At 50.5% G+C, this 25,162-nt stretch overlaps 2 protein-coding genes across 7 annotated transcripts in view; one reads left to right on the plus strand and one right to left on the minus strand.

Moving 5' to 3' along the window:
- Positions 1–309: 309 nt before the first annotated feature.
- Positions 310–22,830, minus strand: LYRM1 (LYR motif containing 1). Of its 6 annotated transcripts, XM_081088857.1 has the most exons (6): positions 19,737–19,910; positions 16,192–16,335; positions 11,528–11,698; positions 10,739–10,908; positions 5,571–5,663; positions 310–2,744 (listed from the first exon to the last, which is right to left on the minus strand). In XM_081088857.1, the coding sequence occupies exons 4-6, from the start codon at positions 10,895–10,897 to the stop codon at positions 2,628–2,630; spliced, it is 369 nt and encodes a 122-aa protein (XP_080944983.1). In that variant the 5' UTR covers positions 10,898–10,908; positions 11,528–11,698; positions 16,192–16,335; positions 19,737–19,910; the 3' UTR covers positions 310–2,627. The 6 variants fall into 6 exon arrangements, with proteins under 6 accessions (XP_080944983.1, XP_080944985.1, XP_080944982.1 ...); XM_081088859.1 differs by lacking the exons at positions 11,528–11,698; positions 19,737–19,910 and adding an exon at positions 22,622–22,830 and having other exon boundaries at positions 16,227–16,335; XM_081088856.1 differs by lacking the exons at positions 11,528–11,698; positions 19,737–19,910 and adding an exon at positions 22,622–22,826.
- A 301-nt stretch (positions 22,831–23,131) lies between these two features.
- DCUN1D3 (defective in cullin neddylation 1 domain containing 3) overlaps positions 23,132–25,162 on the plus strand; it is a 38,269-nt gene continuing 36,238 nt past the window's right edge. Inside the window, exon 1 of the mRNA XM_081089384.1 lies at positions 23,132–23,282. The gene's annotated coding sequence lies outside the window, so the exon portion shown is untranslated. The remainder of the gene's footprint in view (positions 23,283–25,162) is intronic.

The raw sequence follows: 25,162 nt of genomic DNA on the forward strand, positions 1-25,162 counted from the left end.
ATAAAGGGCACTCATTCATCACTGCCGCCTGGCGGCTCTTTCGTGAGTGGCTTGGCGTGATGAAGGTGGTGAGGGTGACGTTACACTGACATCACACCTGCTGTGAGCCAGCTATAGAGCAGCCCTATCAAGTACGTATGACTATCATCCTCATTTAGGGCTACAGAAACCATGCTACAGGGGAGGTTAGTAACATCCCCCGAACCAGACAGGCTGTGGGGGTGCTGATCTTGCCAGGAGCGATGGAGACAGGAGGGGCAGGTATCCTGCTCAAGGTAGGGAGATTGATGGCTTTTTTTTTTTCAAGAAACACTTTTTCCAAGGTGGAAAAGAACGTCAGAATGGCTAGAGAGCTGGAGCTGTCTTACTGTTCCAAGTGACATTGTTAGTCCTGTGAGGTGGAATCCATGAACCTTGCACTGGTCAGGTAAGCCACACTGCAAGTGCAAGGCACTGAGGGGGTTGCTAGGAAACAACTGCATTTTAATTAGTTGTCTAGCTCCCCCTTCAGCAACAAAAGCTGTGGAAGCAGGGACTGGCCATTTCATTCCTCAGGGGTCAAGGGACAGAATGTTTCTGTATAATGGATTGCATTTTTATATAACTTAAACATTTCCTCCATTTTGAAAAGAAAGATTGCCGCGAGCTTCTTGGGACCAACATGGCCATGAACATCTCTCCATGGAAGAGCAGCCTGTTCTTCAGAAGCTGGTGCCTTGGAGCCCAGCACCCGGGCAGAGGCGGCCAGGGGTCATCCCGGCCAGACACGTCAGCCTGCCTCCCAATGGCTCAGCAGGTGACAGCAGACAAACCTTGTCACCAAGCTACTCTTTGCTCTTTAAAAATCTAGTGTTGGTAGTTTCCATGTGAGTGTTGGAAGGACATTTCATTGAGAGAAGGGATATAGGAAGATAGGTTCTGCCTTTAAAAGACCAAAGCATGGAGATCGTATTGTCTTGGAGAGAAAATGAAAAAAAGAAAATGCATCTTTGTAAAGAAGACGAGGCATATAACCTTCACTTTTAGGTACGATTCTGGGCTCACAGAAGAAACCCCGAGGCTAGTTAGCAATTAGGTGGACTTCCACCTGGGAGGAGGCTGGGTGGGAAAGGTGGTCTACAGAGCAAGACAAACATTGCAGTCACCCTGAGTTACTGACTGCGATGGAGCCAGGAAGCCGTGGTCGCTTGGTCCTCCAAGCACAGGTCACCATTTCATTGGCTGGTTGAGTGCACAGGCCGTGTTGAATGAAAGGTAAACATTAAACATTAGAAGCACTTCCAGGCAGGGAGATGCTTCCACAGAGACGAGATGGAAGGGGAGTGACTGGTGGGACAGCAGATTCATGACTCCCAGTCCAAGCAAGGCTGGGTGCGCACTCACTGAATGGCCCACACACCTGCCAGCACAGTTAAGTTTCTCTTCCACAAAGGCCTGGAGCTGCAATTGTTAAATCTGCACACGCTGCTACACCCAGGCAGTATTAACCAGGGTAATGCTGCATTCTATAGAGTTAGAGTTCTATACATTTTCACTGCCAAACCTTGCAGGCCTTACCCGGAGCATAGAAAACGGCACCGCTGCTCCCAGGAGCCGGGGATAGAATGCCCTTTTTGAATGAGAGGATCTGTGTGACAGGGAACCCTAAATCTAGGTGTAGGCAGGAATTACCAACTGCTGCTTCTGTGGGCCCTCACACACACGCAAGCGTAAGTCCTTCGTTCCACCCTCTCCTTGTTCCATTTCTGTTTAGACATAACTTGAAAGCCAGCTTTGCCCTTGTACATTCTAATTATGTTAAGGCAAAATACTTGCAATGATGCAGTAGGAGTTTCAAGCGAGCCTTTCGGTCCCAAGTGCATCCTAAGTCCACGCTTGAAGATGCTATGCTTTAACGGAGGCAGGGCTTCTCGGCATGTGTGTGGAGCCGCCAGGCATGGGTCTCAACATTTCCAGGGAAAACTATGAGGAACCCAGTGGTGCACTTTTTAAGGGGTGTTTGTCTGGAAATTGGGAGGGTCTAAAGATGACAAAACACACACAAAAAGCCCACTTTTTAAAAAAAGATTTTTTATTTTTAGAGAGAGGAAAGGAGTAGGAGAGAATGAAACATCAATGTGAGAGCATAAACTGGGGATCGAGTCCGCAACCCAGACGGGGCCCTGCCTGGTATTGGCAACCTTTGGGTGTACAGGGCAACACCAATCCAGCCACACCAGCCAGGGGGGAAAGCCCACCTGTAAGCAAATCTATAACTTAAAAGAAAGCCTACACTATTCTGAGGGAGGTAGGTTGTTTGTGAGCAGCCATGAGAAACCCAGACACTGGGTGGCTTCTCAGTGTCAGCCGACAGGCCAGGCAAGGACTTGCCTCGAGCAGCTTTGCCGTTCTCCAGTCTCCTCCCTCGGGGAGGCCGTGAGGTCTGCAGCCGCCAGGATGAGTGTCATCCCCGCAGACAGCAAGGCCCCGACACACTGTGAGCACATATCATGAGGGCAGTACCAATATTTGGGCGCCTTTAAAGAAGATACTTGAATTTTTGACCCAATCAAGGAGAAAGGTTTTGCCGTTTGGTTTACATTGAAGACCTAGTTGGCTCATCGTCTGAGAAATAACCTTTCCCTGGATTAGGAAACCTCATCATGAGACTTGAGATATACTGGTTTGGAAAGTTTCCTCAGTTTCTCCTGGCTTCGAAGTCCCCGGCCTCGTAGTGAGGTAAGGCCCATTGGAGGCAGATGAATCTGAGTAAGAAGAGTAAGAATAATGATAATATTAAGAACTATAATCACTGCAATAGCTTATATTCATTGAGCAGTTTCTAAATACCATGCTCTCTGCTCAGCACTACATCTGCAGAGTCATTAATCCTTACAATCATCTCCGGGCATTATATCAGCATTTACAGATGAGAAAGTGGAGGCTTAGAAGTTAAAACTTGCTCAGATTAGACATGAAGTGAGAGCGCGGATCTGAACCCAGATGTGTCTGATGCCAGAGCTGGGCTCTTCTTGGCCATGTTGCCTGCATGGAGGGAAAAGCCACAAACCACACAGTGAAATGAAAATGCAAAGGTGAGGGGAAGCATGGTCACAAAGATGTGTGCGTGGTGGCAAACTGGGACCAGCCTAAACGTCTACCGGAAGGGCTCATTCTCACAAAAGGATGCAAGGCAACCATGCAAAAGAGAGAGGCAGACATGCCCAGAAGCCAGGAAGTAAAGCAAGCAGGCAATAAACAGGACACCCAGGACTCGTGTAGTTTAACATGTTAAGCACCGTCAGTCACCGGTGACTGACACTATACTTTCCATCCAGAAGACAAAACAGGATGGGCGCTTAATGTGTTAAGAAAATGTATGTACATGAGTGTGGAAAAAAAGACTACAATGATATATTACCAAACTATCAAGTTGAGCCAATACAATATAAGTTAAATATTGATAATTCAAAAATTTAAAAACAATCTACACTAATAAAAGACAAAGATGCTAATTGACAGTACCTTCACTATGCCCTAAGTCACGCCCACCAGCCAATCAGAGCGACTATATGCAAATTAACCCAACCAAGATGGTGGCCAGCAGACATGGAGCTGGAGCAAGCAGGAGGCTTCGTTGCCCAGGCAATGGAGGAAGCCAAGCTTCCTGCCTGCCCTGAGCCGGCTGTGGCCTCCGCTCAGGGCAACAAAGTTTCAACTATAGCAGACAAATAAATCCCAGATACCTGCTTCCAGCCAGACTCCACTGGGATCTGGGGTGCCTGGGGGTTGTGCCCAGCCTGCAAACAACCATCAGCCCCTCAACCAGGATGGCCACAACCTCATGGGGTGAGGGTCCCCACTAGGGGGCTTAGCCAGCCTGCAAATGGCCCTCAGCCCCTCACCCAGACTGGCCAGGCACCCCTGTGGGGACCCCCACACTGAAGGGGCTGTGGCCAGCCTTCAAACAGCCATCAGCCCCTCACCCAGGCTGTCCAGGCACCCTAGGGGGTACCCCTACCCTGAAGGGGCTGTGGCCAGCCTGCAAACAGCCATCAGCCCCTCACCCTTGCTGGCCAGGCACTCCTATACAATAAAAGGGTAATAAGAAAATTGACCCTAACAGCAGAACGACTGGGAATGACTGGTCACTATGATACACACTGACCACCAGGGGGCAGATGCTTAATGCAGGAGCTGCCCCCTGGTGGCCAGTGCGCTCCCACAGGGGGAGCTCTGCTCAGCCACAAGCCAGGCTGATGGCTGCCAGTACAGCGGTGGTGGTGGGAGCCTCTCCCACCTCCTCAGCAGCACTAAGGATGTCCGATTGCAGCTTAGGCCTCCTCCCCGCTGGCAAGTGGACATCCCCCGAGGTCTCCCGGGCTGCCAGAGGGATGTCTGACTACCAGCTTAGGCCCACTCCCTGGTGGTCATCCCCTGAGAGGTCCCAGACTTTAAGAGGGCACAGGCCGGGCTGAGGGACCCCCCGAGTGCACAAATTTTTGTGCACCGGGCCTCTAGTGTGTGTGTGTGTGTATGCCTAAGTGACCATTATGACAGAACGACCAGTCAACCAGTCACTATGATGCGCACTGGCCACCAGGGAGCAGACGTTCAAGGCAGGAGCTGCCCCCCGGTGGTCAGTGCGCTCCCACAGGCCTGCAGGAATCAGGCCTAAACTGGCAGTCGGACACCCCTCTCACAATCTGGGACCCCTCGGGGGCCTAAACTGGTCGTTGGACATACCACAAGGGGTCCCGGATTGAGAGAGGGTGGAGGCTGGGCTGAGGGGCACTCTCCCTCTACCCCCGCCCCCAGTGCCCAGTGCACAAAATTTCATGTACTGGGCCTCTAGTTTAATATAAAATTTGCTGTGGATTAAATTTATAGTCTCCCTCTTACCCCTGGCCCCCAGTTCCCCTCTCAAGAAACAATTACCAGCAGTTTTTTGTAGGTCAAGGGTAGAAAATTGGTAGTTTCATATGGTCAACCCAATAGTTACAGGGGTCACTTCCACGGGGTGTGAATTTTGACAAATTTCACTTTCTATCTTATGCATGCCTTTAACGTTTGAACTTTATTATTTTATTAACAACCTTGTCTAATATAAGAAGAAAATCCATAAAAAAGTGTAAAGCAAAAGAGAACCCTATGCAACTGCGAGCTGGCTTTCCCTTCTATACGTGGGAAAGCTATGCACATAGGAGATAGTCTTCTTTGGCATCTTGGTTGGTCATGATAGGCTGATGGCATGCAAGGAGAGCTTGTTTCCAACATGCCTCCTGCAGTAGCTCTGGCCTTCTAGACCAGTGGTTCTCAACCTTCCTAATGCCGCGACTCTTTAATATAGTTCCTCATGTTGTAGTGACCCCTGATTTCATTGTTACAAATTGAACATAATTAAAGCATAGTGATTAATCACAAAAACAATATGTAATTATGTATGTGTTTTCCGATGATCTTAGGCCACCCCTGTGAAAGGGTTGTTTGACCCCCAAAGGGGTCGCGATCCACAGGTTGAGAACCGTTGTTCTAGACAAACACTCTGCAAAGGATGAGTACCCACCACGTGTTAACCCGGTCACACTTACTGGCCTTGGATACGGGATCTGGTAGTGCAGTCCGATTTCGATCCTAGCTGTGCATTCATCTATGCACTGCTTAATCTGGTCTGTGTCTGTGAGCTGGTGAAAGACAAAACGGGCATTTTTCTAATGCCACACAGAATACTGGTACACATTTTCTGAAACTCTTTTGATTTACCATTCAATAAATTAAATATTGATAATTCAAAAATTCAAAAGAAATCTATCTATAATATATATAAAAGCCTAAGCGACCGTTATGACCGGATGACCACAGGTAGCTATGATGCACACTGACTACCAGGGGGAAGCTCAATGCAGGAGCTGTCCCCTGATGGTCAGTGCGCTCCCACAGCCAACTTCCTGCAGCTGGCCAACCTCCTGAGGTCCCTCCCTGTGGCCGGCCAGCCCCTATTGGCCCCTCAGGGCGGCCAGCCCCAATAGGGGCTGGCCAGCTAACCTCCCAGCCCCGATGAGCCTGATTGGGACTGGGCAAGATGGGCCCCAATCGGCCCCGATCACCAGCCAGGCCAAGGGACTCCACCCGTGCATAAATTCGTGCACCAAGCCTCTAGTTTAATATAAAATTTGCTGTGGACTAAACTTACAAAATGAAGTCTCCCTCTTACCCCCGTCCCCCAGTTCCCCTCTCAAGGACAACAATTACTAGCAGTGTTTTGTCTGTCTTCCCAGTGGTATTCTCTGCATATATCAGCATACATGTATACATGTAGGTTTTTTTCTTTGCTTTTATTGAATTTTTTTAAATTGGACATTATTGTAGGAGTCCCCCTCCACCACTCCCCCTTTGCCCACCTAAACCCTCCCTTTTCCTTCACCTTTACCAAATTATTGCCTGTGCCCAAGGGGTATGCATATATGGTTTTTGGGGTTTGTTTTTTTGAGCGAGGGAGAGGGAGAGAGGAATAGAAACATTAATGATGAGAGAGAATCATTGGTTCACTGCCTCCTGCAGGCTCCCAACTGGGGATGGACTCGCAATCTGGCCATGTGCCCTGACTGGGAATCTAACCGTGAGCACCTGGTTCAAAGGTCAACTCTCAACCTGAACCACACTGGTTGGGCTGCATATATGTTCTTTAGCTAAACCCTTCACCTTCTTATCTAGTCACCTCCCACCAACCTCCCCTTGCAGCCAGTCTGTTCCATGTATTCATGTTTCTGGTTCCATTTTGTTCGTCAGTTTATTTTGTCCATTAGATTCTACAAATGAGTGAGATCAAATGGTCTTGTCTGTCTCTGACTGGCTTATTTCACTTAGCATAACGCTCTCCAGGTCCATCCATGCTGTTACAAAGGGTAAGGGATCCTCTTTTTTAAAGTTACATACTATTCCACTGTGTAAATGTACTATAGCCTTTTTTATCCATTCAAGGTTTTTTTCTCACTTTGTTCTGAATCTTGCTTTTTCCACTAATAAACTGAAGCTCCTTCTATATTTATGCATGTAAAACTGCCCCATTCTTTTTTTTTTTAATATATTTTTATTGATTTCAGAGAGGAAGGGAAAGGGAGAGAGAAACATCAATGATGAGAATCTGATCCTCTACTGGGGATCGAGCCTGCAACCCCAGCATGTGCCCTTGACTGGAATCGAACCTGGGACCCTTAGTCCACAGGCCGATGCTCCATCCACTGAGCCAAACCAGCTAGGGCTGCCCCATTCTTTTGAACAGCTGTACCAAATTCCAACGTAATTTAACCAATCTTCTCCTGATAGACATTTAGGTTATCTCCAATCTTTGCCATTATAAACAAATATGTTATGGATCTCTCTAAATTTTTTTGGCTCATATACAAATATATCTAAAAGATAATTTCCTAGAGGAAGAATTATGGGTCAAAGGGTATATGTTCATGCATTTTTAATTCTCATAGATAGTGCCTCTAGATTCAAATACCCAGTGATTTTCAACCTTTTTAATCTCATGGCACAGAAACTAATTAATAAAATTCTGCAGCACACCAAAAAATGTAGTTTTTGCTGAGCTGACAAAAAAATAGGTATAGTTTTAATTCATTCCTATTGGACAGCTGTTGTGTTGGCTGTTGTCATTTTTTTATTTGGCTATCTAAAGGAAGAGAGGTCAGTGCCCCTGACTAAATAGTCAGGTATTTCATATTTTAAAAATTCTTGCGGCCCTGGCTGGGTGACTCAATTGGACTGTCATCCTATACACCAAAAGGCTGCAGGCTCAATTCCCAGTCAGGGCACATACCTAGGTTCTGGGAGCATATGGGGAGGCAACTGATCGATGTTTCTCTCTTTTATCGTTGCTTCTCTCTCTCCCTCTCTCTAAAAATCAATAAAAATATATCCTCAGGTGAGGATTAAAAAAGAAAAAGTAAAACTAAAAATTCTTGTGGTACCCTCGTTGAAAATTGCTGCTCTAAGGGGCTGATGGATTTAAATTCCTTCAAGCAGCTATGAATCACATCCCCACAGCACTTCTTCATATCCTCGCACGTTGGTCAAACTTTAAAGTAACCCAATTGTCTCAGCAAGTGCTGCTAGACACTGAATGATTCATCTCTCTCTCATTTTAAACTGTGAATTGCCTTGCTCATTAGTAAGGGGAAGAAATGGCTTCTGAAATTCTAAAATGGCCAAATTGTAGTAGTCCAGTTTCAAGTAAGAGAATGACATTCTCAACAACAGAAAGCTGGTGGTGAAGGGGAGAGAGCCCCTCACTCTGAGATGCCGCGAGTCAACGCAGGCTGCTAAGCAGTTGCCAGTGGCCTCAGAGCCGAGCTGGGCTGCAGCAGCCCCACAGGACACCACAGGGAAGGCTGGGCCGCGCGGCTTGGAAAGCCCAAGTGCCTTTGTGTCCCGTGGCACCTCCTGGAGCATGAGAATTGCAGTGCACAGGCCCCAGAGCAGTCCCTTGGGCAGAGGCTCAGCTTTTTGATCTCTGTGCTTCTCAGAAGCTGTTGCTTTGATGCCCACCTTGGGAACATGTCCATGTCCCTTCCCATTTGCCTCTTAGGATTCAGAGCAATTCATGAGATACCTTTGGATTATTATCAAGCTCTTACAGCAAGTGGTTACAAGAAACTACGTATGTCTGTCTGTAATGAGCAATGGGGGATAAAGAAAGCCCTGACAGAGCTATGGCTATGGGGCCGAGGGCTCCTGGGCTCCAGCTTCCATATGAACAAGTTTGGGTTTGAGTTCTCCAAATTCCATCTTTCAGAGGCTGGCTGCATGATTTGATCTCCCCACCACCTACACTAACACTAAACTTTTTCTTTATGCCCTGGCTGGCTTGGCTCAGTGGACAGAGCAGCGGCCTGCAGACTGAAGGGTCCCAGGTTCAATTCCGGTCAAGGGCACATGCCCAGGTTGTGGGCTCGATCCCCAGTGAGGGATGTGCGGAAGGCAGCCAATCACTGATTCTCTCTCATCATTGATGTTTCTCTCTCTCTCCCCCTCTCCTTCTCCCTGAAATCAATAAAAGTTTAAAAAAAAATAAAAATAAACTTTTTCTTTAAATGGACTCTTCTAAGCATAGTAATTGTGAAAGTACCTGATACTCTATTTTCTTTCTACACATAGGAAAACAAGCACATATGTTAAAATGAAATGCCCATGTACCTCCCCAACATAAAAATCTCACTTCTGCACCGCCACTGCACACATGCGCCCTCCGCCCCCACCACACTGGGCCCATGCAAGCAGCGGCAAGTGAGGGACTGATGGCTGCCATACTGGAAACCAAAGGTCTTAGCAGTCCTCAGGCAAGTCCTCAGGGCACGTGCTCTTGTGGCACCCCCAGCACCAGGCTGGGCATTGTGAGGCCATGGTCCCTGCCTTTACTGCCAGAGAGGACAACCTGACACCTAAAGCTACAGAAAGGCACAGTGGTGCACAATCAACTACCATATCGGAATTCAGGACAGGGCTCATCCTGGGGTCAGGTGAGAGCAGAGAAACTGAGGAAGGCCTCCTGAAGGCGAATTGAGTCAAAGTATTTGTAACGCTGGTCAATCAATGACACCCACAAGGCAGGCCCGTGAGCGACCTCCGGAGTGTAAGGCACTGTATTAAGTTCATTAAATACACTAATAATTTCATTATACACAAAGCAGACATTTTGAAACGATGCAATAAAAATAAACAGAAACAGCACTTGCAGTATTTGATTCCATTCCTCCCAGGGCAGTTTAAGGACCTTGGGGCTGCGTGTACGCTGGTGTGGCACGCATGGTGTGCACCAGGAGCAGAGTGTGGAGAAGCTGGAGGGTCACATGACCATTGTACTTGGGGGATGTCCTTCAGGTGGGTGGTGAAAGGCCAAGGTTGGGTGTTCACATATGGGAGCTGGAACCACAAGGCAGCTGCCGGTCCTGGGCATCAGCACATACGCTGACCTTCAGAGGACTTACGGCTGGCAGCAGGGGTGTGGAGAAGGCGGGTCAGAAAGGAGACTGAGGCAGGGGCCAGAGTGGATGAAATAAAGGAAGTTTCATGAAGGAACTCAACAGCATGGGATCCATGAGATCACGCGGAGGCGGCCAGAGAGGTTGGGAGCTGGAAGCCTCGCTCGTGTGCGCTGTGCCAGGCCGTCTTCCTGAGGAGCTCCAGGTGATGCCTGAGGGCTTCCTGGGGTGACTGAATGGAGCTCCTCAGAAGTGGCTTTTGGCCCTGGGGTCTATCGGGGGTGCACTGCTATTAGACGGTTCCTAGGCACTACTGAGCCCCTTCTGTGGGCCCTGAGGGCAAGCTCACTCTGCTGGCCAGAGGCTTGAGTGCAAAGCTAGGTCATGAAGGGCATCCTGTGCTTAATTCTAGTCTCTTCCCTCAGAATGGGTTTACACTTGGAGGCTTTGCCTAGTTTATGAACTGAAAAACAGAACCAAACAAAACCAAACCGTGTACCCTCCCCTGGGAGTGGCCCACAACAGGCACAGGGGTGCGGGGTTGCTCCTGCCGGATGCCTGCGGCTCAGCCTGCTGCGGGCGCTGAGCCAGGCAGCCCGACCGAGACCGAAGGCACGTGCAGGGGAGAGCCGGCTGAGCCTCCACGGCTGAGCCTCTCCTGCCCGCCGCTCTGCCGCTGTGACTGCTGTCCTCTCGGCTTTAGGACAGAGAGAAACAGACAAACAAGCAGCTGCTCTCCTTGCCATCTCCGATCTCCGACTGAGGCTACTCACATTTTTGTTTTTCCGGAACAGCGTCCTGGCTTCGTGGCGGATGTACTGTTTTTCTCTCGCGGTGTCTTCCACCCGCCCTGACGCTGCCTGCCACTGCCTTGCAAGCTGGAAGATTCGGCGGTACAGGCCAAGCACTTCTTGTCTTGTGGCTGTGGTCATCCTCGCACTCACTGAAGTAGAAGAGGGAACATTTGCATGAAAACCCCACCTGAGAATAGGCAGCTAGAAGAGGTGCATTTTTTAATCAAGCTCTTTAGACTAAAATTGCTTTCTCAAGCAAGCTGCTTGGTGGCACTGCTGGGCGGGCGCTGGCCTGCGCGTCACCGCGTGGCTGAGGCTGCTCCCCGGGCTGTTTCCTACGACAGCCATTTTCACAAACATGGCAAAACCGAAATGCATTCACTATTCTTTAAGCTGGAAAGAGTACTCGGGACGAGGCTCTCGGTGTGTACGCTGGTAACTTACACCACTGCCCTGGGGGCCAAGGAGCAGGTACATTTTTAATAACTGAATTTGGTGCAGGGGCTGCTAACTCAAGTCCTTCCAGGGCCGGCCGGCAGGGAACGTGGCTGGCGGGGCAGTGGCCAACGGAGAGGACGTGCCCCCTTAAAAAGGGAAGGACATGCCCCCTTAAAAAGGCCGCTTCTCAGCCCGGCCAGTGTCTGCCACGTAGAAACAAGGGCCTGGCGATGCTGGACCTCCAGATAGCTTACTAGGTGGCCTTCCAGATTTTTAAAAGATGAAATCTCAAAAGAGACACGAATTCATTACTTTGGAAAATGTGAGTACCATGAAGGCCAAGCAAATTGTGTCTGCAGGCTCGGTTCCACCTTAGTTCATCATAACCTTGTTGAAAAGATTTCTTGCACTGTCGGTCTACGTCTTGTCCACAGAACTGCGCATGCAGAGAACTAAAAATCTCGGTGACGACTGAAGTCCGTGGCCCCTCTGGGTTTTACTCTGAGACAACAATGTTTTATGTTGAGAGGACCTGGCTAAGACCCCCACCTAAATGCATTCCCTAAAGTAACTGTATTTTAAAAAATTCCTGTTAATATCCTGAAATATTCCAGATACACAAAATGATACAGAGAGTAATATAATTAACAGCACAGATTCACAGTGAGCCTTAAAGGATAAACTGTATAGCTGAAACCCTCACTGTCCCTCTTCCAAGTCCAATTCCCGTTTCTCTCCTAGAGGGAACCCTAGCCTGACTGGTCTCTCTCACACGTCTTTGTAGGCAGCGTGAGATAGTGCTGCTCAGCAAGTTCTTAAACTGTATCTCCATGTGCATGGGCAAGGCCTTGCCTTCCTATCCCTTGCTTTTTTGCCCATTTCTGTGAGACCCATCATGCTGTTCCTTTAGCTCTAGCTCATCTGTTCTCACTACTGTCATTCGGCCCACTGTCTGGTCACCCTGTGTCCACTCTCCTGCTGCTGGACGTTAGGTACTTGCTTCTTTTACTTGGGCAAAAACTTCAGCCTGTTTCTCTGCTATTAACTTTAAATCAGAGAAGAAGGCCCATGCCTGGAGGATCCCTAGGGCATGGCCCCTGCCCCGCCTCTAACACGTGGAGCTGAGAAGAGGGAGAACAGATCAGAGAGGGAGCACGTGGCCAGGCACAGGGCCTCCTCTCCAGGACCCTGGCTTTCCGGACAGCTCACCAAGGGCAGGGAGGGGACGATGGAGATAGTGTGCCAGGCAGCCCGGGGTCTATGCGAACTCGTGCAGCTAAAGAATGTAGATGGGAGCTGGAAGGAGGGGTCGGCCCAGAAATTCCAAGTGCTTCCAAGGAATTCACCTCACAGGGCACCTCTCTTTCAACTGTGACTGCCCTTCCTACTCATCCCGACCCTGGCGACTTTTCCTGAGCAACCAGGACTGAACCAAGGCTTAACTGTGTGATGAAAAGCTTGAAAGCACAACTTCACCAATTCAAGTTAACAGGACTGAGGTTAAGAGTCGACACCAATTCTGACGTCCACGATGCTTCAGAGAAATTGCTTAAAAGGAATTAATAAAAACCAAGAGAGAACATCATGCTTTATGGCCAATCGTTAATAAAAACCCAGAGGGAATGATGTTTTCCTGCTGAGGAAAGGGTTCTGAGTGCTGGCTCCCCCTAAAATTCCGTGTTTTCCTGTGCATGTCTGGGAGTCAGTTCCTGTGAGAGGCAGGGAGTCTGTAACGAACTTCTACTAAAGATGCCTCACCTCCGTTAGCAGGAGCTGGAGGAGAGGGCCTGGCATGGGAACACCGCAGCAGCTCTGCTGTCTGAATTTAATTGCTTTCCTTCTCTCCTCTGAGAACCTCAGCCCGAGCTCTAACTGATGATACACCAGCACCTGACACAGGAGCCCTGGAATTAGGGCACTCACGGTAACAAGCAGAACAATTGGTGCTTAACAGGCCTATTTTCAAAACACTTGAATGTTCAAGTGCTGGGAAAACTAATCCTGAAAGGGGGTAAGTGATGTCTCCTCTCCAACATCAGTTGACATAGAAAGCCTGCATGTTACTGGACTGAAGGGGTCCATTTACCTACATGCATCAAAGCCCAATCCAACGGGACCAGGAGTTTGCAGCAAAGAAAGTACGTACAGGTTTACAAGTGAGGAGATGGTGCCCAGCCCAGTCACAGGCAATTAATGCTAAAAGACCTAGCCTCCCAGTGGCTCCCAGGAAATGGGCTACAGGAAAAGGTCATGATCATGGTGGCTGAAGGAGTGGGAGTGAGCGCCCTACTCATCACTGTATCAGGTCCTGTCTGGTTTCATGAGGGTGTGGTGCCCATGGTCTTACTGTTTCATGACTTGTGACTGAAACCTATTTGAAGAAAAGGTGCTATCTTGAGCTTGACCAACATTCTGTGGTCAACAGACCTCAGGCTTTATTCTTAAGGCAGTTGGATACTGGCCCTGGTGTCCCACGGGTTCAATTATTAAGGAAAGGAATGTTTGGAGAGGAATAAGAAAGGATCATGTGAAAGAAATGGGAGTTTCTGGGTGACTCAGTTGGTTGGAGCACCATCTTGTACAACAAAGAGGTTTTGGGTTCAATTCTCAGTCAGAGCACATACATAGGGTTGTGGGTTCAATCCCAGTACGCATATGGGAGGCAACCAATCAATGTTTCTCTCTCCCTCCCTTCCTCTCTCCCTACAATCAATTTAAAAAAACATCCTCAGGTGAGGAAGGAAAAAAAAAAAAGAGGGTTTCTGTGTGGATAGAAATTATGAAGATTTCCTGAAAGAATGTTCTATGGTTTCCCATGGTGTTCTATTTTTTTAAAAAAATATATTTTTATTGATTTCAGAGAGGAAGGGAGAGGGAGAGATTAAAACATCAATGATGAGAATCACTGATCCCCTGCCTCCTGCACACCCCCTACTGGGAATCAAGCCCGAAACCTGGGCAAGTGCCCTGACTGGGAATCCAACTGTGACCGCCTGGTTCAAAGGTCGATGCTCAACCACTGAGCTATACCAGCTGGGCCAGGTGTGTACCGTTTACAAGTCTGGCTTACCATTTCCTTCTAACTCTTGTGCAAAAAAAACAAGGAAAAGATGCCTCTGTTGTTCTCACTGGAATCTTTCAGTTCTTTGGGGAACTCATGTTCTTTCTTATCTTAGGATTACGTACCTATCTGTTATTTCTAGAAGGCCCTCTCCTGACCCCCTCCCATGTACCTTCCCAATCCCTAGTCATCCTTTAGTTCTCCGTGAAAACATGGAGGTCTCGGACGATCTCTCCCCATCCCATTCTGCCTCACCATGTACGCCAGATCAGGTCTCTCTGTTGAACTGCCCCTTGGCACCTTGTATTTCTTCTTTGTAGCAGTGATCACTCAAGAAATGGCCTGTCAATGTCTGTCTTCCCCCATAGACTCTAACCTCTATGGGGACAGTACCACATGCATCGTATTCACCGCTGAATGCTCGGCACCTGGCAAGGTGCAAACTGCTAGTCAACAAATGTCTGCTGAATAAATGAAAATCTCATGCTATGGAAGCTTGAGATTCTAGAAACATCATCAGCCATGTATAAAAAATTTTTAAAAGTTCTTATCCTTTTGATTTATATTTGTCTCTGTTCCTAGAAAGTAACTTGTTTAGAAAAAGTACCTTTTCCCTAGAAGTCTTCCTACCTATGGATTTAATGGCTAGACACCAACATTTATTCCTCAAACCATCACTGACCTCTCACTGATGCAGAACCGACAGCCCTATTCCTTCCTCTCTAGTTTCAGGGGTTGATCTGATGCAATGGGGTCTGCTAGGATTTCCTGCAGGACATCAGAAATATGAAGTTGTTTAGCGGTCCACAACTGAACTGCAGTATGGACTGCCTGTGAAGTCTATTCTTACATAATTTTTACAGTAAAAATTTTGTAACTTTCATTCTTATGATTGACTAGAGGCCCAGTGCACGAAATTTGTGCATGGGTAGGGTCCCTAGGCCTGGTGGCAATCGGGGCCTCCTGCCTGCCCACTGGGGCCTTCCTTCATTCCGCGCTGTCCCCTGGTGGTCAGCGCACATCATAGCGAGTGATCAAACTCCCAATCTCCAGTAAAACTCCCCCCCCAAGGGACACTTTGCATATTAGCCATATACACACAGACACACACACACACACCAGAGGCCCGGTGCACGAAATTCATGCATGGGAGGGGGATGTCCCTCAGCCCGGCCTGCACCCTCTCTAATCCAGGACACCTCAGGGGATGTCTTCACTGCCAGTTTAGGCCCAATCCCGGCCTAAACCAGCAGTCAGACATCCCTCTTGCAATCTGGGACTGCTGGCTCCTAACTGCTCACCTGCCTGCCAGCCTGATCCCCCTAACTGCTCTCCCCCACCAGCCTGATTACCCCTAACTGCCTCTGCCTTGGCCTCACCATCATGGCTTTGTCCGGAAGGACGTCAGGCCTAATTAGCATATTACCCTTTTATTAGTATAGAGGCCTGGTGCATGGGTGGGGGCCGGCTGGTCTGCCCTGAAGGGGGTCCCAATCAGGGTGGGGGTCCCCTTGGGGGGCGGGGCCAACCTGGGTGAGGAGCCTGGGGCAGTTTACAGTCCAGCCACACCCCAATCGGGGTCGGGGGACCCCGCTGGGGGACAAGGCCGGCCTGGGCGAGGGACCGCCAGGGGTTTGCAGGCTGGCCACGCCATCGGGGTGGGGGTCCCCACTGGGGAGCAGGTGGCCTGGGCGAGGGCCTGGGGGCGGTTTGCACGCTGGCCAAGCCCCAGGCTTTGTCCAGAAGGTCTCCTGGTCTAATTAGCATATTACTCTTTTATTAGTATAAAAGATACATAGAAGATAGGTATTTCTTTAAACTCTGCTTCTTTTCACCTCCTTAATCCCAAATCCCAGAATAAGAAGAAATAAGACATGAAGTGTGAATGGAAGAAACTGTGACTAGAAAGGAGCCTATTTTCTTAAAATCGTACCCCATACATGCAGTCCCAAGCTTAGTCACCAGCACCTGCCGGGCAGCCCGTGCGGTACGATCAGGACGATGAGGCTTGCTGCTGCTGCACTGGCCTCGGTCATCGTCAGAGAAGCTTCCCCTACAGCGGCATCCCAGAGACTGGCTGGGGAGGTGATGTACAATAAAAATATTTTCTTACTGCCACCAAACCATGATTTAAAGTAATTTCATTTTGTAGTGATATAGCTTCCTTTAAATAAATGTATTACAAAATATTTTAAGCTAGTTTAATATATAGGTAAATAACAGTAAAAACAGTGACAGTGGGCCCGAAAGAGCAATTAGAAGGTGCTGCTGAGGCACATTCCTTCCACTGAGCCATCCACTTAGAATGGCTATTGTGTGCCTGCCACCTGTCCTCCCCCTCCCCCCCACACACCCCAGCTCCCCGACTCGCAGGTGTTCTGGAGCAGCTGTCGCCAACCTTTCAGACCTCACGGACCACCAGGATCTGGAGCACCCTTCACCCAGCACATGCAGGCCTTGGTCGGACAGGAGGCCCAGGGGAGATTCATCCACTTCACCCTTTCCCCCGCCACGGGAAGACCTTACAGTGTAAATACGGACATTGAAGAGCAGAGATGAACATGCCCTTTCTCCTGACCAAATTTATAGAGCACGACTCTGGTCTCAGGAATGTAAACATTCCCAAAGCTGAGCTCTCAGGAGGCTTTGCCTTCTACTGAAGAAAAAGTGTTGCAGTGCAAGCCATGAGGACGAATGTAATCAAACTTCTCTTCCAAGGACTTTATGACTGAGGGGTGGGCAGAAGGAGAAGACTGTGAAATCTGTTGCAGTCAGTCTTCCGTGTTCGCTGTGCACCAGTGGTGGCTGGTCCGGGTCCTGCGGCCCTGTCTCCTCCATCTGGGACTTGCTTTTTGCCAAATGAAGGTCCCAACTCACCCCACTGCTATGCCTAGCGCTGACTTTCACCCTTCGGCTCCCCTCACTTTTAATGGGTGCCTTTTCCACTTTCCACCTACAAAACACACATTTTGTAAGGGAAGGCGATTAGGATTACAGTGGGGCCTTGATTTACGAGTTTAATTCGTTCTGAGACCGAGCTCGTTAAGGAGGTCATTAACTCAAATTACTCTATCAACTCAATGCAAAAAAATCGGCTGAGAGACAGCTGGTATCTCAAAAAACTCGGTAGTCGGGACACTTGTAAGTCAAGTCCCCACTGTATGTTTCATTCATTACACTCTTAAGATGGGCACATAACTGGAGCTTAAAATACAGGATGGGGCACAAGTAGGTTTACAGTTGTTTGTATGGAATATAATACAATAACACAAAAATAAACTCCGCCTCATGTGCTGTAAACCTACTTTTGACATACCATGTACATTTGTTAGAATAAACAACACACACGAACGTCCATTCTCATCTTAAGATACAAGTGGTGGCATGTGGACCAGGTTTTCCAATGGAGGCCCGAGAGCCCTTAAAAATACGAATTAACCCTCACAACAGTGTGTGTGAGAGTGGCGCTGTGGGCCGGTGTTCTGTGGGGAGGAGCCTTGTCAGTTCCATGAAGGGCAGTGTGAGATGCAGGGCTGTAGGGAAGCCTCACTCAGTTCACTTAAGGCCCGTTAGGGTTCATCCACTGAACCAAAACGACTTTGTTTCTGTGCAATTTAGAACCAAACATACAAGGAAAATGGGGTTGTCATACTTTTTTTTAAAAAAAACAATCCTTTGGGGGAATAAGGCTCATCACACCCAAATGATGAGGGAGTCAAAACTAACCCAGAAAACTTTCATTTGAAGAACCTCTAGGGAGCTGAAATGCTCTAACACCAAAGGAAGCTGGCCCTGGTAGCAGAGTAGGTTTTTCCACATCCGTAAGAAAGAGGCGGTATAATGCAAGCAATGAACTAACAAATCCTGACTTCACTACACTGGCAGGTCTTCCAGAGCCTCACGTTCATGAATGTAAAATTGGGCGACAATAGAACCTTCTTCAAAGAGTTGTAGTAAGAATCATTCATTAGATAATCCATGCAAATCACTTAGCGCAGGGGTGTTAACAAAGGCCAACGCCACCGAACAGCAGGGCAGGGCAGGACAGGACAGGACAGGACAGCACAGGACAGGACAGGACAGGACGGTCTCATTTATCTGTGCTGAGCTTGTCTGCAGAGGAAAGGAAATGGAGGCCTGTTGGCAGACGTACTGCTTTGTGGTGGTAGAGGATTTTCCTAAAGCTGTTTCCCCTGCTCATTCAAACCCCTGTATGTACAGCACTCTTGTTCTTCAGTGTGAGTGACTGGCCCTGTTGGAGGCCTGCTTATCTTCAGACCACAGAGCGTACTTCCTACTGAAAACATAATGCAGATGCCAGCACCAGAGGCAGGAGCAGGCTCCCCGTCCTAGTTTTCTTCCTTTATCTCTTACTCCTTGTTTATCCTCAGGGCACTTTTTCCTAGGTCCCAGATACTCCCTACAGCTTGGCGTACACCATATCCCATGGGTGTCATCCTCACTCAAATCCAATGGCCTTCAAGCTGAACTGTGCCCCACACTTCTCTGTCCTCCTCCCCTCCATCAATCAGCCATCCCTTCCCCACCCCCCCCCCCACCTCCCGCCCCCCAAACACACACCACAGACTTGTTTCCTGGTTCAGGTTTTGGTTACTAGAATCCAAAAAAGGAAGTACAATGCCACCCAATTTTGCAAATCTCAGGATAAGCTTGTGTGGCATCCTTAATCATATCACAGCTACTTTCTGAATAGTATCTTGTTACACAGAAAGTGACAATGTCATGTGCCAGAAAGGGGGCAGGCAGTAGAGGGCAGATCATGTTTTAATTTTACCTAAAGGAAAAGGAGTCAGGTTTGGCCCTGTAATATGGGAATCTTCAGAACACAGGGAACACACAGAACTATTGACATCTGGAAGACAAACTCTCCCAACAAGATCTTATGGGTTAAGTACATTCATTCTGCTAGGTCGGAGAGCCCAGGATCGGACACATGCAGACATGTGATGAGATAATGGACTCCCCCTGGCATTTCTAACGGATCAGCGTGCCAGACACAGATACTGGCTTCTCCCTGAATCAACACAACCCCCACACACTGACTCCTTCCTGAATACCCTCCCTGCTGACCCCCCTGCAGCTGAAACTTCCTCAGCTGAATACCTCAGCTCAGGTCCCTGCCCCTCACCCAACCGCAGTATAAAAAAAGCACCCCCCTCCCTGTTGGCGTGAATCCACGTGCCCTGTCTTTGGGGTACATGGGTCTCCCGGGGACACAATAAACCTTTTCCTTTTCTTTCTTTTATGATTCACTGGACTCTATTTCTTACGCCGCCTCCTGAGCCACCTAACACATTCTAACTATACCAGGGAGGGAACACACTCGATTGCACTGGTAAGGGGACACCAATCAGGCTATGGTATCTGGGACATTTACAGCTGTTTTCCCCTCCAGGATCACAATTCTAAATAAAAACCAACGTTCTGCCCTCAAGTCAAAAGTATCTGGTTCCTTACCTGTGTATTTTGAGACGAAGACCAGGTAAGGGGTCAGTCAGAGGGGCTGGGAACCAGTTACAAGTAGGAGTTGGAGGTGTGTGTGGGCCCGAGACAGATGAAGACTCAGTCCACGCCAAAGATCAACCCCACTCCTTCATTCACAACTACTCGGGATTCCCACTCATCACAGGAATTAGGGAAGCCGCCAAGATGAAACTTAAATTTAAATGAATGTTTAGATCCCTCCTTCCTGATTATTTTCTAAGGAGCTGGGTTAGGAACCTGACAGAAGGACTTTGCCCCGAACATTAGATACAGCTGGGGCCCTCCAGCCCTGAGGCTGAGCCCACCATCCGGTACAGAGCTCCCTGTGTGCAGGGCCCCTGCCTGCCATGGTAGTTTCCAAGTACGTACCCTCAGCCATCAAATCAACTTGGCTCGCCTAGAGGCACTGAGCTCCTTACCACACCAAGTTCCTTCCAGTAGGAACAGGACTGTCAGTTTTCAGTGTGAAATCATTAGCACCCAGGACCTTCAGTGATAAAAATACCCCACTGGCCACATGCAGCTCTAGGGCACTTGAAATACGGTGAGTGCCCAACTGAATTTAAATTCTATTTGACTGAAATAGCTACATGCGGACAGCACAGCTCAGCACAGCTCTAGACCGACCTTGCAAATCCCATGCTCACAGGGGGAGAGACTAGGCCAGCCGTGGGCAAACTACGGCCCGCAGGCCGGATCTGGCCCGTTTGAAATGAATAAAACTAAAAAAAAAAAGACCGTACCCTTTTATGTAATGATGTTTACTTTGAATTTACATTAGTTCACACAAACACTCCATCCATGCTTTTGCTCCGGCCCCCGGTCCAGTTTAAGAACCCATTGTGGCCCTCGAGTCAAAAAGTCTGCCCGCCCCTGGCCTAGGCGAAGAGCACTGAGCCACAGGAAAGCAGCCGAGCTCCTTGGCTCCAGGGGCTGGTGCTGGGTCGGAACCTCAGGCTGGTGCTGCCACATCATCTCATTTTTCAAGTGAAGTGGAAAATCTGGATTTCAAGGTCCAATTTTTATTTTAAACAATTTTAATATTTGAACCAAACTGACAACATGCTGGGGAGCAAGACCTCAAATGCCCAATTTTTAAAAGTTAGTAAGTAAATTTAAAAATTAATTTAAGTCACGTTGTGGCTGAACAATGGCAGGCAACATGTCTCGCCAGTGAGCAGGCTCCATCTGGCCAGCCTCTCCTGCTCAGCTGGCGGGGCCTCTCCACAGCCACGGTGTCGCGGCAGATCCGCGGCTGAAACCCAGGCCTTCCCAGTCTTCTTCTGGTTTTAGGAGACTGACCACATCTAGATTTCGGCGGCGGCAGCAGAGACAAAAGCCCCTGCAGAAGCTGCTGGTCTGTGGCTGGCATCTTAGGAACACTGTTCCGACCTCGCTAGAGCGACATGGGGAGCCCTTTGCGTAAGGCTCTCTCTCCACTAGGAGCCAGCAGGACACAAAGACTAGTCCCAGGGGGAGACAGACATAAAAACAAGCAAAGCCAGGTTTGCTATAATGGACACAAATCGCATGGGCACAAGTCCCAAAGCACAGCGCCAGGGGAGGGAGGGGAAGCAGAAGCTGCTAGTGGTGGATGAGCCCCACTGACTAGGAGGGTGGGCCCCATTTCCCCAGAATATTAAGGGGGCCTCCTTGTCTATGTCAGTTTCCTTCGCAGAGAGCCCCCAGGAGGCGTGTAGGAGCCCAGGCCATCCAGGAATACGTCCCTACCTGTACTGATTGTCTCTATGCCTTCCCCTGACTTGCAAATCCAACTTCTCAACATCTTCACCTGGACGGCTAATACTCAGCCAACCCAGAATGTTCCAGGAGAGCTTGGGGTTTCCCACCCACTGTCTTCCCTCTCCTGTACCCCTCACGGCCAGTCCCGCAAGTCTACTTCCAAAATACTCTGCGCCCCTCCGAAGAGGGGTACCTTTGCCATGATCGCTCTTAAGCTCCAAGGGCCCTTCTTTCGTCTCTGTAACTTTTAAAATAAATGTTCTCTTTTAAACACGCAAAAAATGCGCTGTAAATTTAACTCTCCATTTCCAATGCAACTCAACACTGCCTGCCCCTCTCCCGTGGCTGCCGGCCTCCGCCTTCTCTACCCAGCAGCCACGAGTGATTTCCGAACATCTGGGTCACTACGACCACGGCACCCCTTCCGAACCCTCCGGGGCCATACACAGACCTGCCCCTGCCCACGGCTGTCCGACCGAGCCCTGCTCCTTCCCCACCGACCCTCTGCCAAGGGCTCCGCCCCAGCCCCTGGCCGCCTCCGGCTCCCTCCTCCGGCCCTGCCTGCTGCTTCCCCTAGAAAGCCCCCCAGCCAGCTCCCTCTCCTCGGAGCCACCTCACCCGACGTGGAGCGCTCCTCCTCCCCACCAGCCCATCGGGCATCACTGTCGTTGGGGGCGCTCGCTCGCTGGCATCTTCCTTATTGATCTACTTTTTAACTTTCTCTTGGACAGCCCTGCGGCGAACGGTGTTACGGCGCAGGCTCTCGCTGCCTAGAAAGGCTGCGTCCCACCCGCGGCGTCGGGGTCAGCGTCCCGCCCCCCGCCAGGCCCCTGCCGATCTCCCCCTCGCACTCGGGGACTGGGGACTCAGGCCAGCCTCCGGCCGGCTGCAAACCCGCGCCCAGCGTCCCGCAATCCTCCCCCGCCCGGCCTCGGGCCGCTCCCTGGGCCGGTGCCCGAGGCTAGAGGCGCCACCGGGAGCCGCCCCGCCGGGCTGGGGTCACACAGGCGCGTCTCCTAGCAACGTCGACCCTTGCCCCACCCCAGCCTGCCCGGGAGCCGGCCCGTCCCCATAGTCTCCGCGCCGGAGCCCGCGTCTCCGTCCCCTGCACTCACGCCGCGCCGGTCCGGCCTCCCCGACCCTCGGAAGCCCCGGGCGCCCGGCGCGCTGCGAGGAGGCAGCGCGGGAGCCCACGGAGCGCGGCGCACGCCTCGGCTGGCCCTGCGGCCGGGCCGCACCACGGCGGACCTCCGGGAGAGCCGACCCAGGTCTGCGGTCGTCCGAGCCCCTTGAATCGCACGCTCTAGCCCCGCCTCCTCCGCCCGCCCGCCCTCCCGCAGCGGAGCCCACTGCCCCCCGCCCCCTGGCCCCCCCGCTGTCCCCTTCCCGCTGCACGCCCCCCCTCCAGCCCCAATGGTTCAGCCCAACGCCCGCCGCCCGCCCTCCACGTGGCCAGGCCTGTGCACTCACTTGGCGACGGCTGCCTACGTGCGTACGTCGTGACGCACGCTCCCCGCCCCCGCCCCTCTGTTCCTCCGGGAGCCGCGGCAGCGGGGTTACCGGAAGTGATGATGCGCCGGCGATGGGGGGGCGGGGCTTCGGGGCGGCCGCGGCCGGTGGGCCGCGGGGGAAGAGGCGGCGGCGGCTGGGGTGGCGGCGGCGGCGGCGGCGGGGCAGGGAGTCTGGGAACGCGAGCGGGGATGGTAGGTGCTTTGGACCCGCCGGGCCGCCGTCCTTGCCAGAAAGGGTTTCACTGGAGGAACCTCTGGAGCAACTGTGAGTTATGGGGGGGCCGAATCGAGGAAAAGGGGGAGCGCTGAAGGGGCGGGGGTTGGGTACCTTCGGGAGGGGGTGGACGGGAGGAGTGGAAGTCCGCGCCCTGTCTGGACTGGTTCCTCTGGAAGGAGGCGAGGGGAGCCCGCGCGGGTCAGCCCGGGCTCGGGAAACTTAGCCCGGCCTCCGCCTCCACCCCGCCGCCGGGAGGGTGCAGACTCGGGTCCTGCGCCCGGTGAGCGCGGCGCGGCGGGAGGTGGCGGGGGGTCTTCGCTCCCTCCGCCCGCCCCGCGGCCTCCCCACCCCCATCCCGCTCTGTAATCATTAACAGCCCGGGATTAGGGGCTCAGACCCGAAGGCCTTCCCTTCCTCTGCACCTGGGCCGTGGCGATCTCCATCGGTGCCGAGGCAGGGGGGCTGGAGGCGTTGCCTGTCCTGAGTGGGAAGCGGGACGGGGTGACACAGGTGTTGCTTTTCCCACCGCCCCGCACCCCTATCCTCCCGTCTCCCGCGCACCCTGGTCTCCGCTGTAATTCTCTGGGGTGAGGTGGTGATCGGGTGTGTGTTTCTTTATGGAACTCGGCACCTTGGCCCCCCTCTTTTGAATTTGGCGTTCAGCCTCCATCCAGATCTTCGATTAAATGCAACCTTTGTAAATAATCGGAGCCCGGGAGCCCCGAGTCAGAGGAACCTTCCCCTGTGAATGCTGGAACCCAGAGCCCTTGCGAGGATTCCTGAATGGCATCATAGCCCAGGAATCAGGTCTCCTGCTCTGAATACTTTCCGGGTGAGGAATGTGCATGGTGTCAGCTCTTCCCAAAATGATTTGATGTTCGGCTAATTCTGGATTTCTGTGTTTCTCTCCGCCCACACTTCGTGATGCATCTCGGAGGACAGAAAACCCAATTTCACTTTTTCTACGCTGGGACAGTAGCGCCCCCCCCCCCGCCCCCCCATTTGTGTGTCTGGCCCACAGGTTTTCAGTGACACTCGGCTTGTGCTGATTGCCATCTTACTTCGCTGATTCTTTTTGTATCGGTGTTTTTAAATGAGAAAATGTGACCTGTTTAGTTTTGCTTTAAGGAAGAACACAAACCGATAACAGATGTGAAAAAATTATTTGAAGAGAGCAAAGAATGATTGGGAAGAAGGTCTCTTTATTGTCCAGTTAGTTTAAAAAAAAAAAAAAAAAACTCCAAGAAATGTGCTCCTTCAGCCTGTGACATCTGATGAATCCTATTTCGTTGTTGATATTTTCTTTGGAAATCCTCTGTTGGATCTGGAACTGTTTTCTGAAGAACTTTGAGAGATAGTGTCTAATTTTGGGGATCCTTACGTTAAAGAGAGAGCATAAATCCTGGCCCTGTGTGTGCATATTGCTGGGAGAACTGTTAACCTACTCATCTGGGTCTGATAAAACAATATAATGCTTTGATTTTACAAGTAACATCATGTTTAGGTGTTTCACAGAAATGCAACAAAAGAATGGCTGCTGCTCTCACCTTAATTGTTCTGGAGTCATTGAATAAAAGGTCCAAAATTCATTCATTCAAGAAGCATTTGTGAATGGCTAAGTGCTTAGCTGGTGTTTTGGGCCCTGGGCATTCAAAGATGAACACAAGCATAATGTCCACTCTTAGGAAGCTTACATCAGGCTCCGGGTGGGGACACATAATAACAAACGTATAAATCAGGTTTTGATGAGTGCCAAAGAAAACGAGAGTGATGGGCCCTAGCCAGCTTGGCTCAGTGGATAGCGTGTCAGCCTGCGTACTAAAGGGTCCCAGGTTGGATTCCAGCCAAGGGCACATGCCTGGGTTGCGGGCTCGATCCCCAGTAGGGGGCGTGCAGGAGGCAGCCGATCAATGATTCTCTTTCATCAT

Source organism: Myotis nattereri (assembly GCF_964212035.1).
Source record: "Myotis nattereri genome assembly, chromosome: 4".
NCBI lineage: Eukaryota > Metazoa > Chordata > Mammalia > Chiroptera > Vespertilionidae > Myotis > Myotis nattereri.

Bases quoted from the DNA above. Each gene is read 5' to 3' on its own strand.
- LYRM1 (XM_081088859.1), bottom strand. From the start codon at position 10,897: ATGACCACAGCCACAAGACAAGAAGTGCTTGGCCTGTACCGCCGAATC. The intron at 5,664-10,738 runs GTGAGTAGCCTC...GTCTTTCACCAG, and splicing joins TGTTCCGGAAAAACAAAAAT to CTCACAGACACAGACCAGAT. The intron at 2,745-5,570 runs GTAAGTGTGACC...CTTCTTACTCAG, and splicing joins AGATCCCGTATCCAAGGCCA to ATTCATCTGCCTCCAATGGG.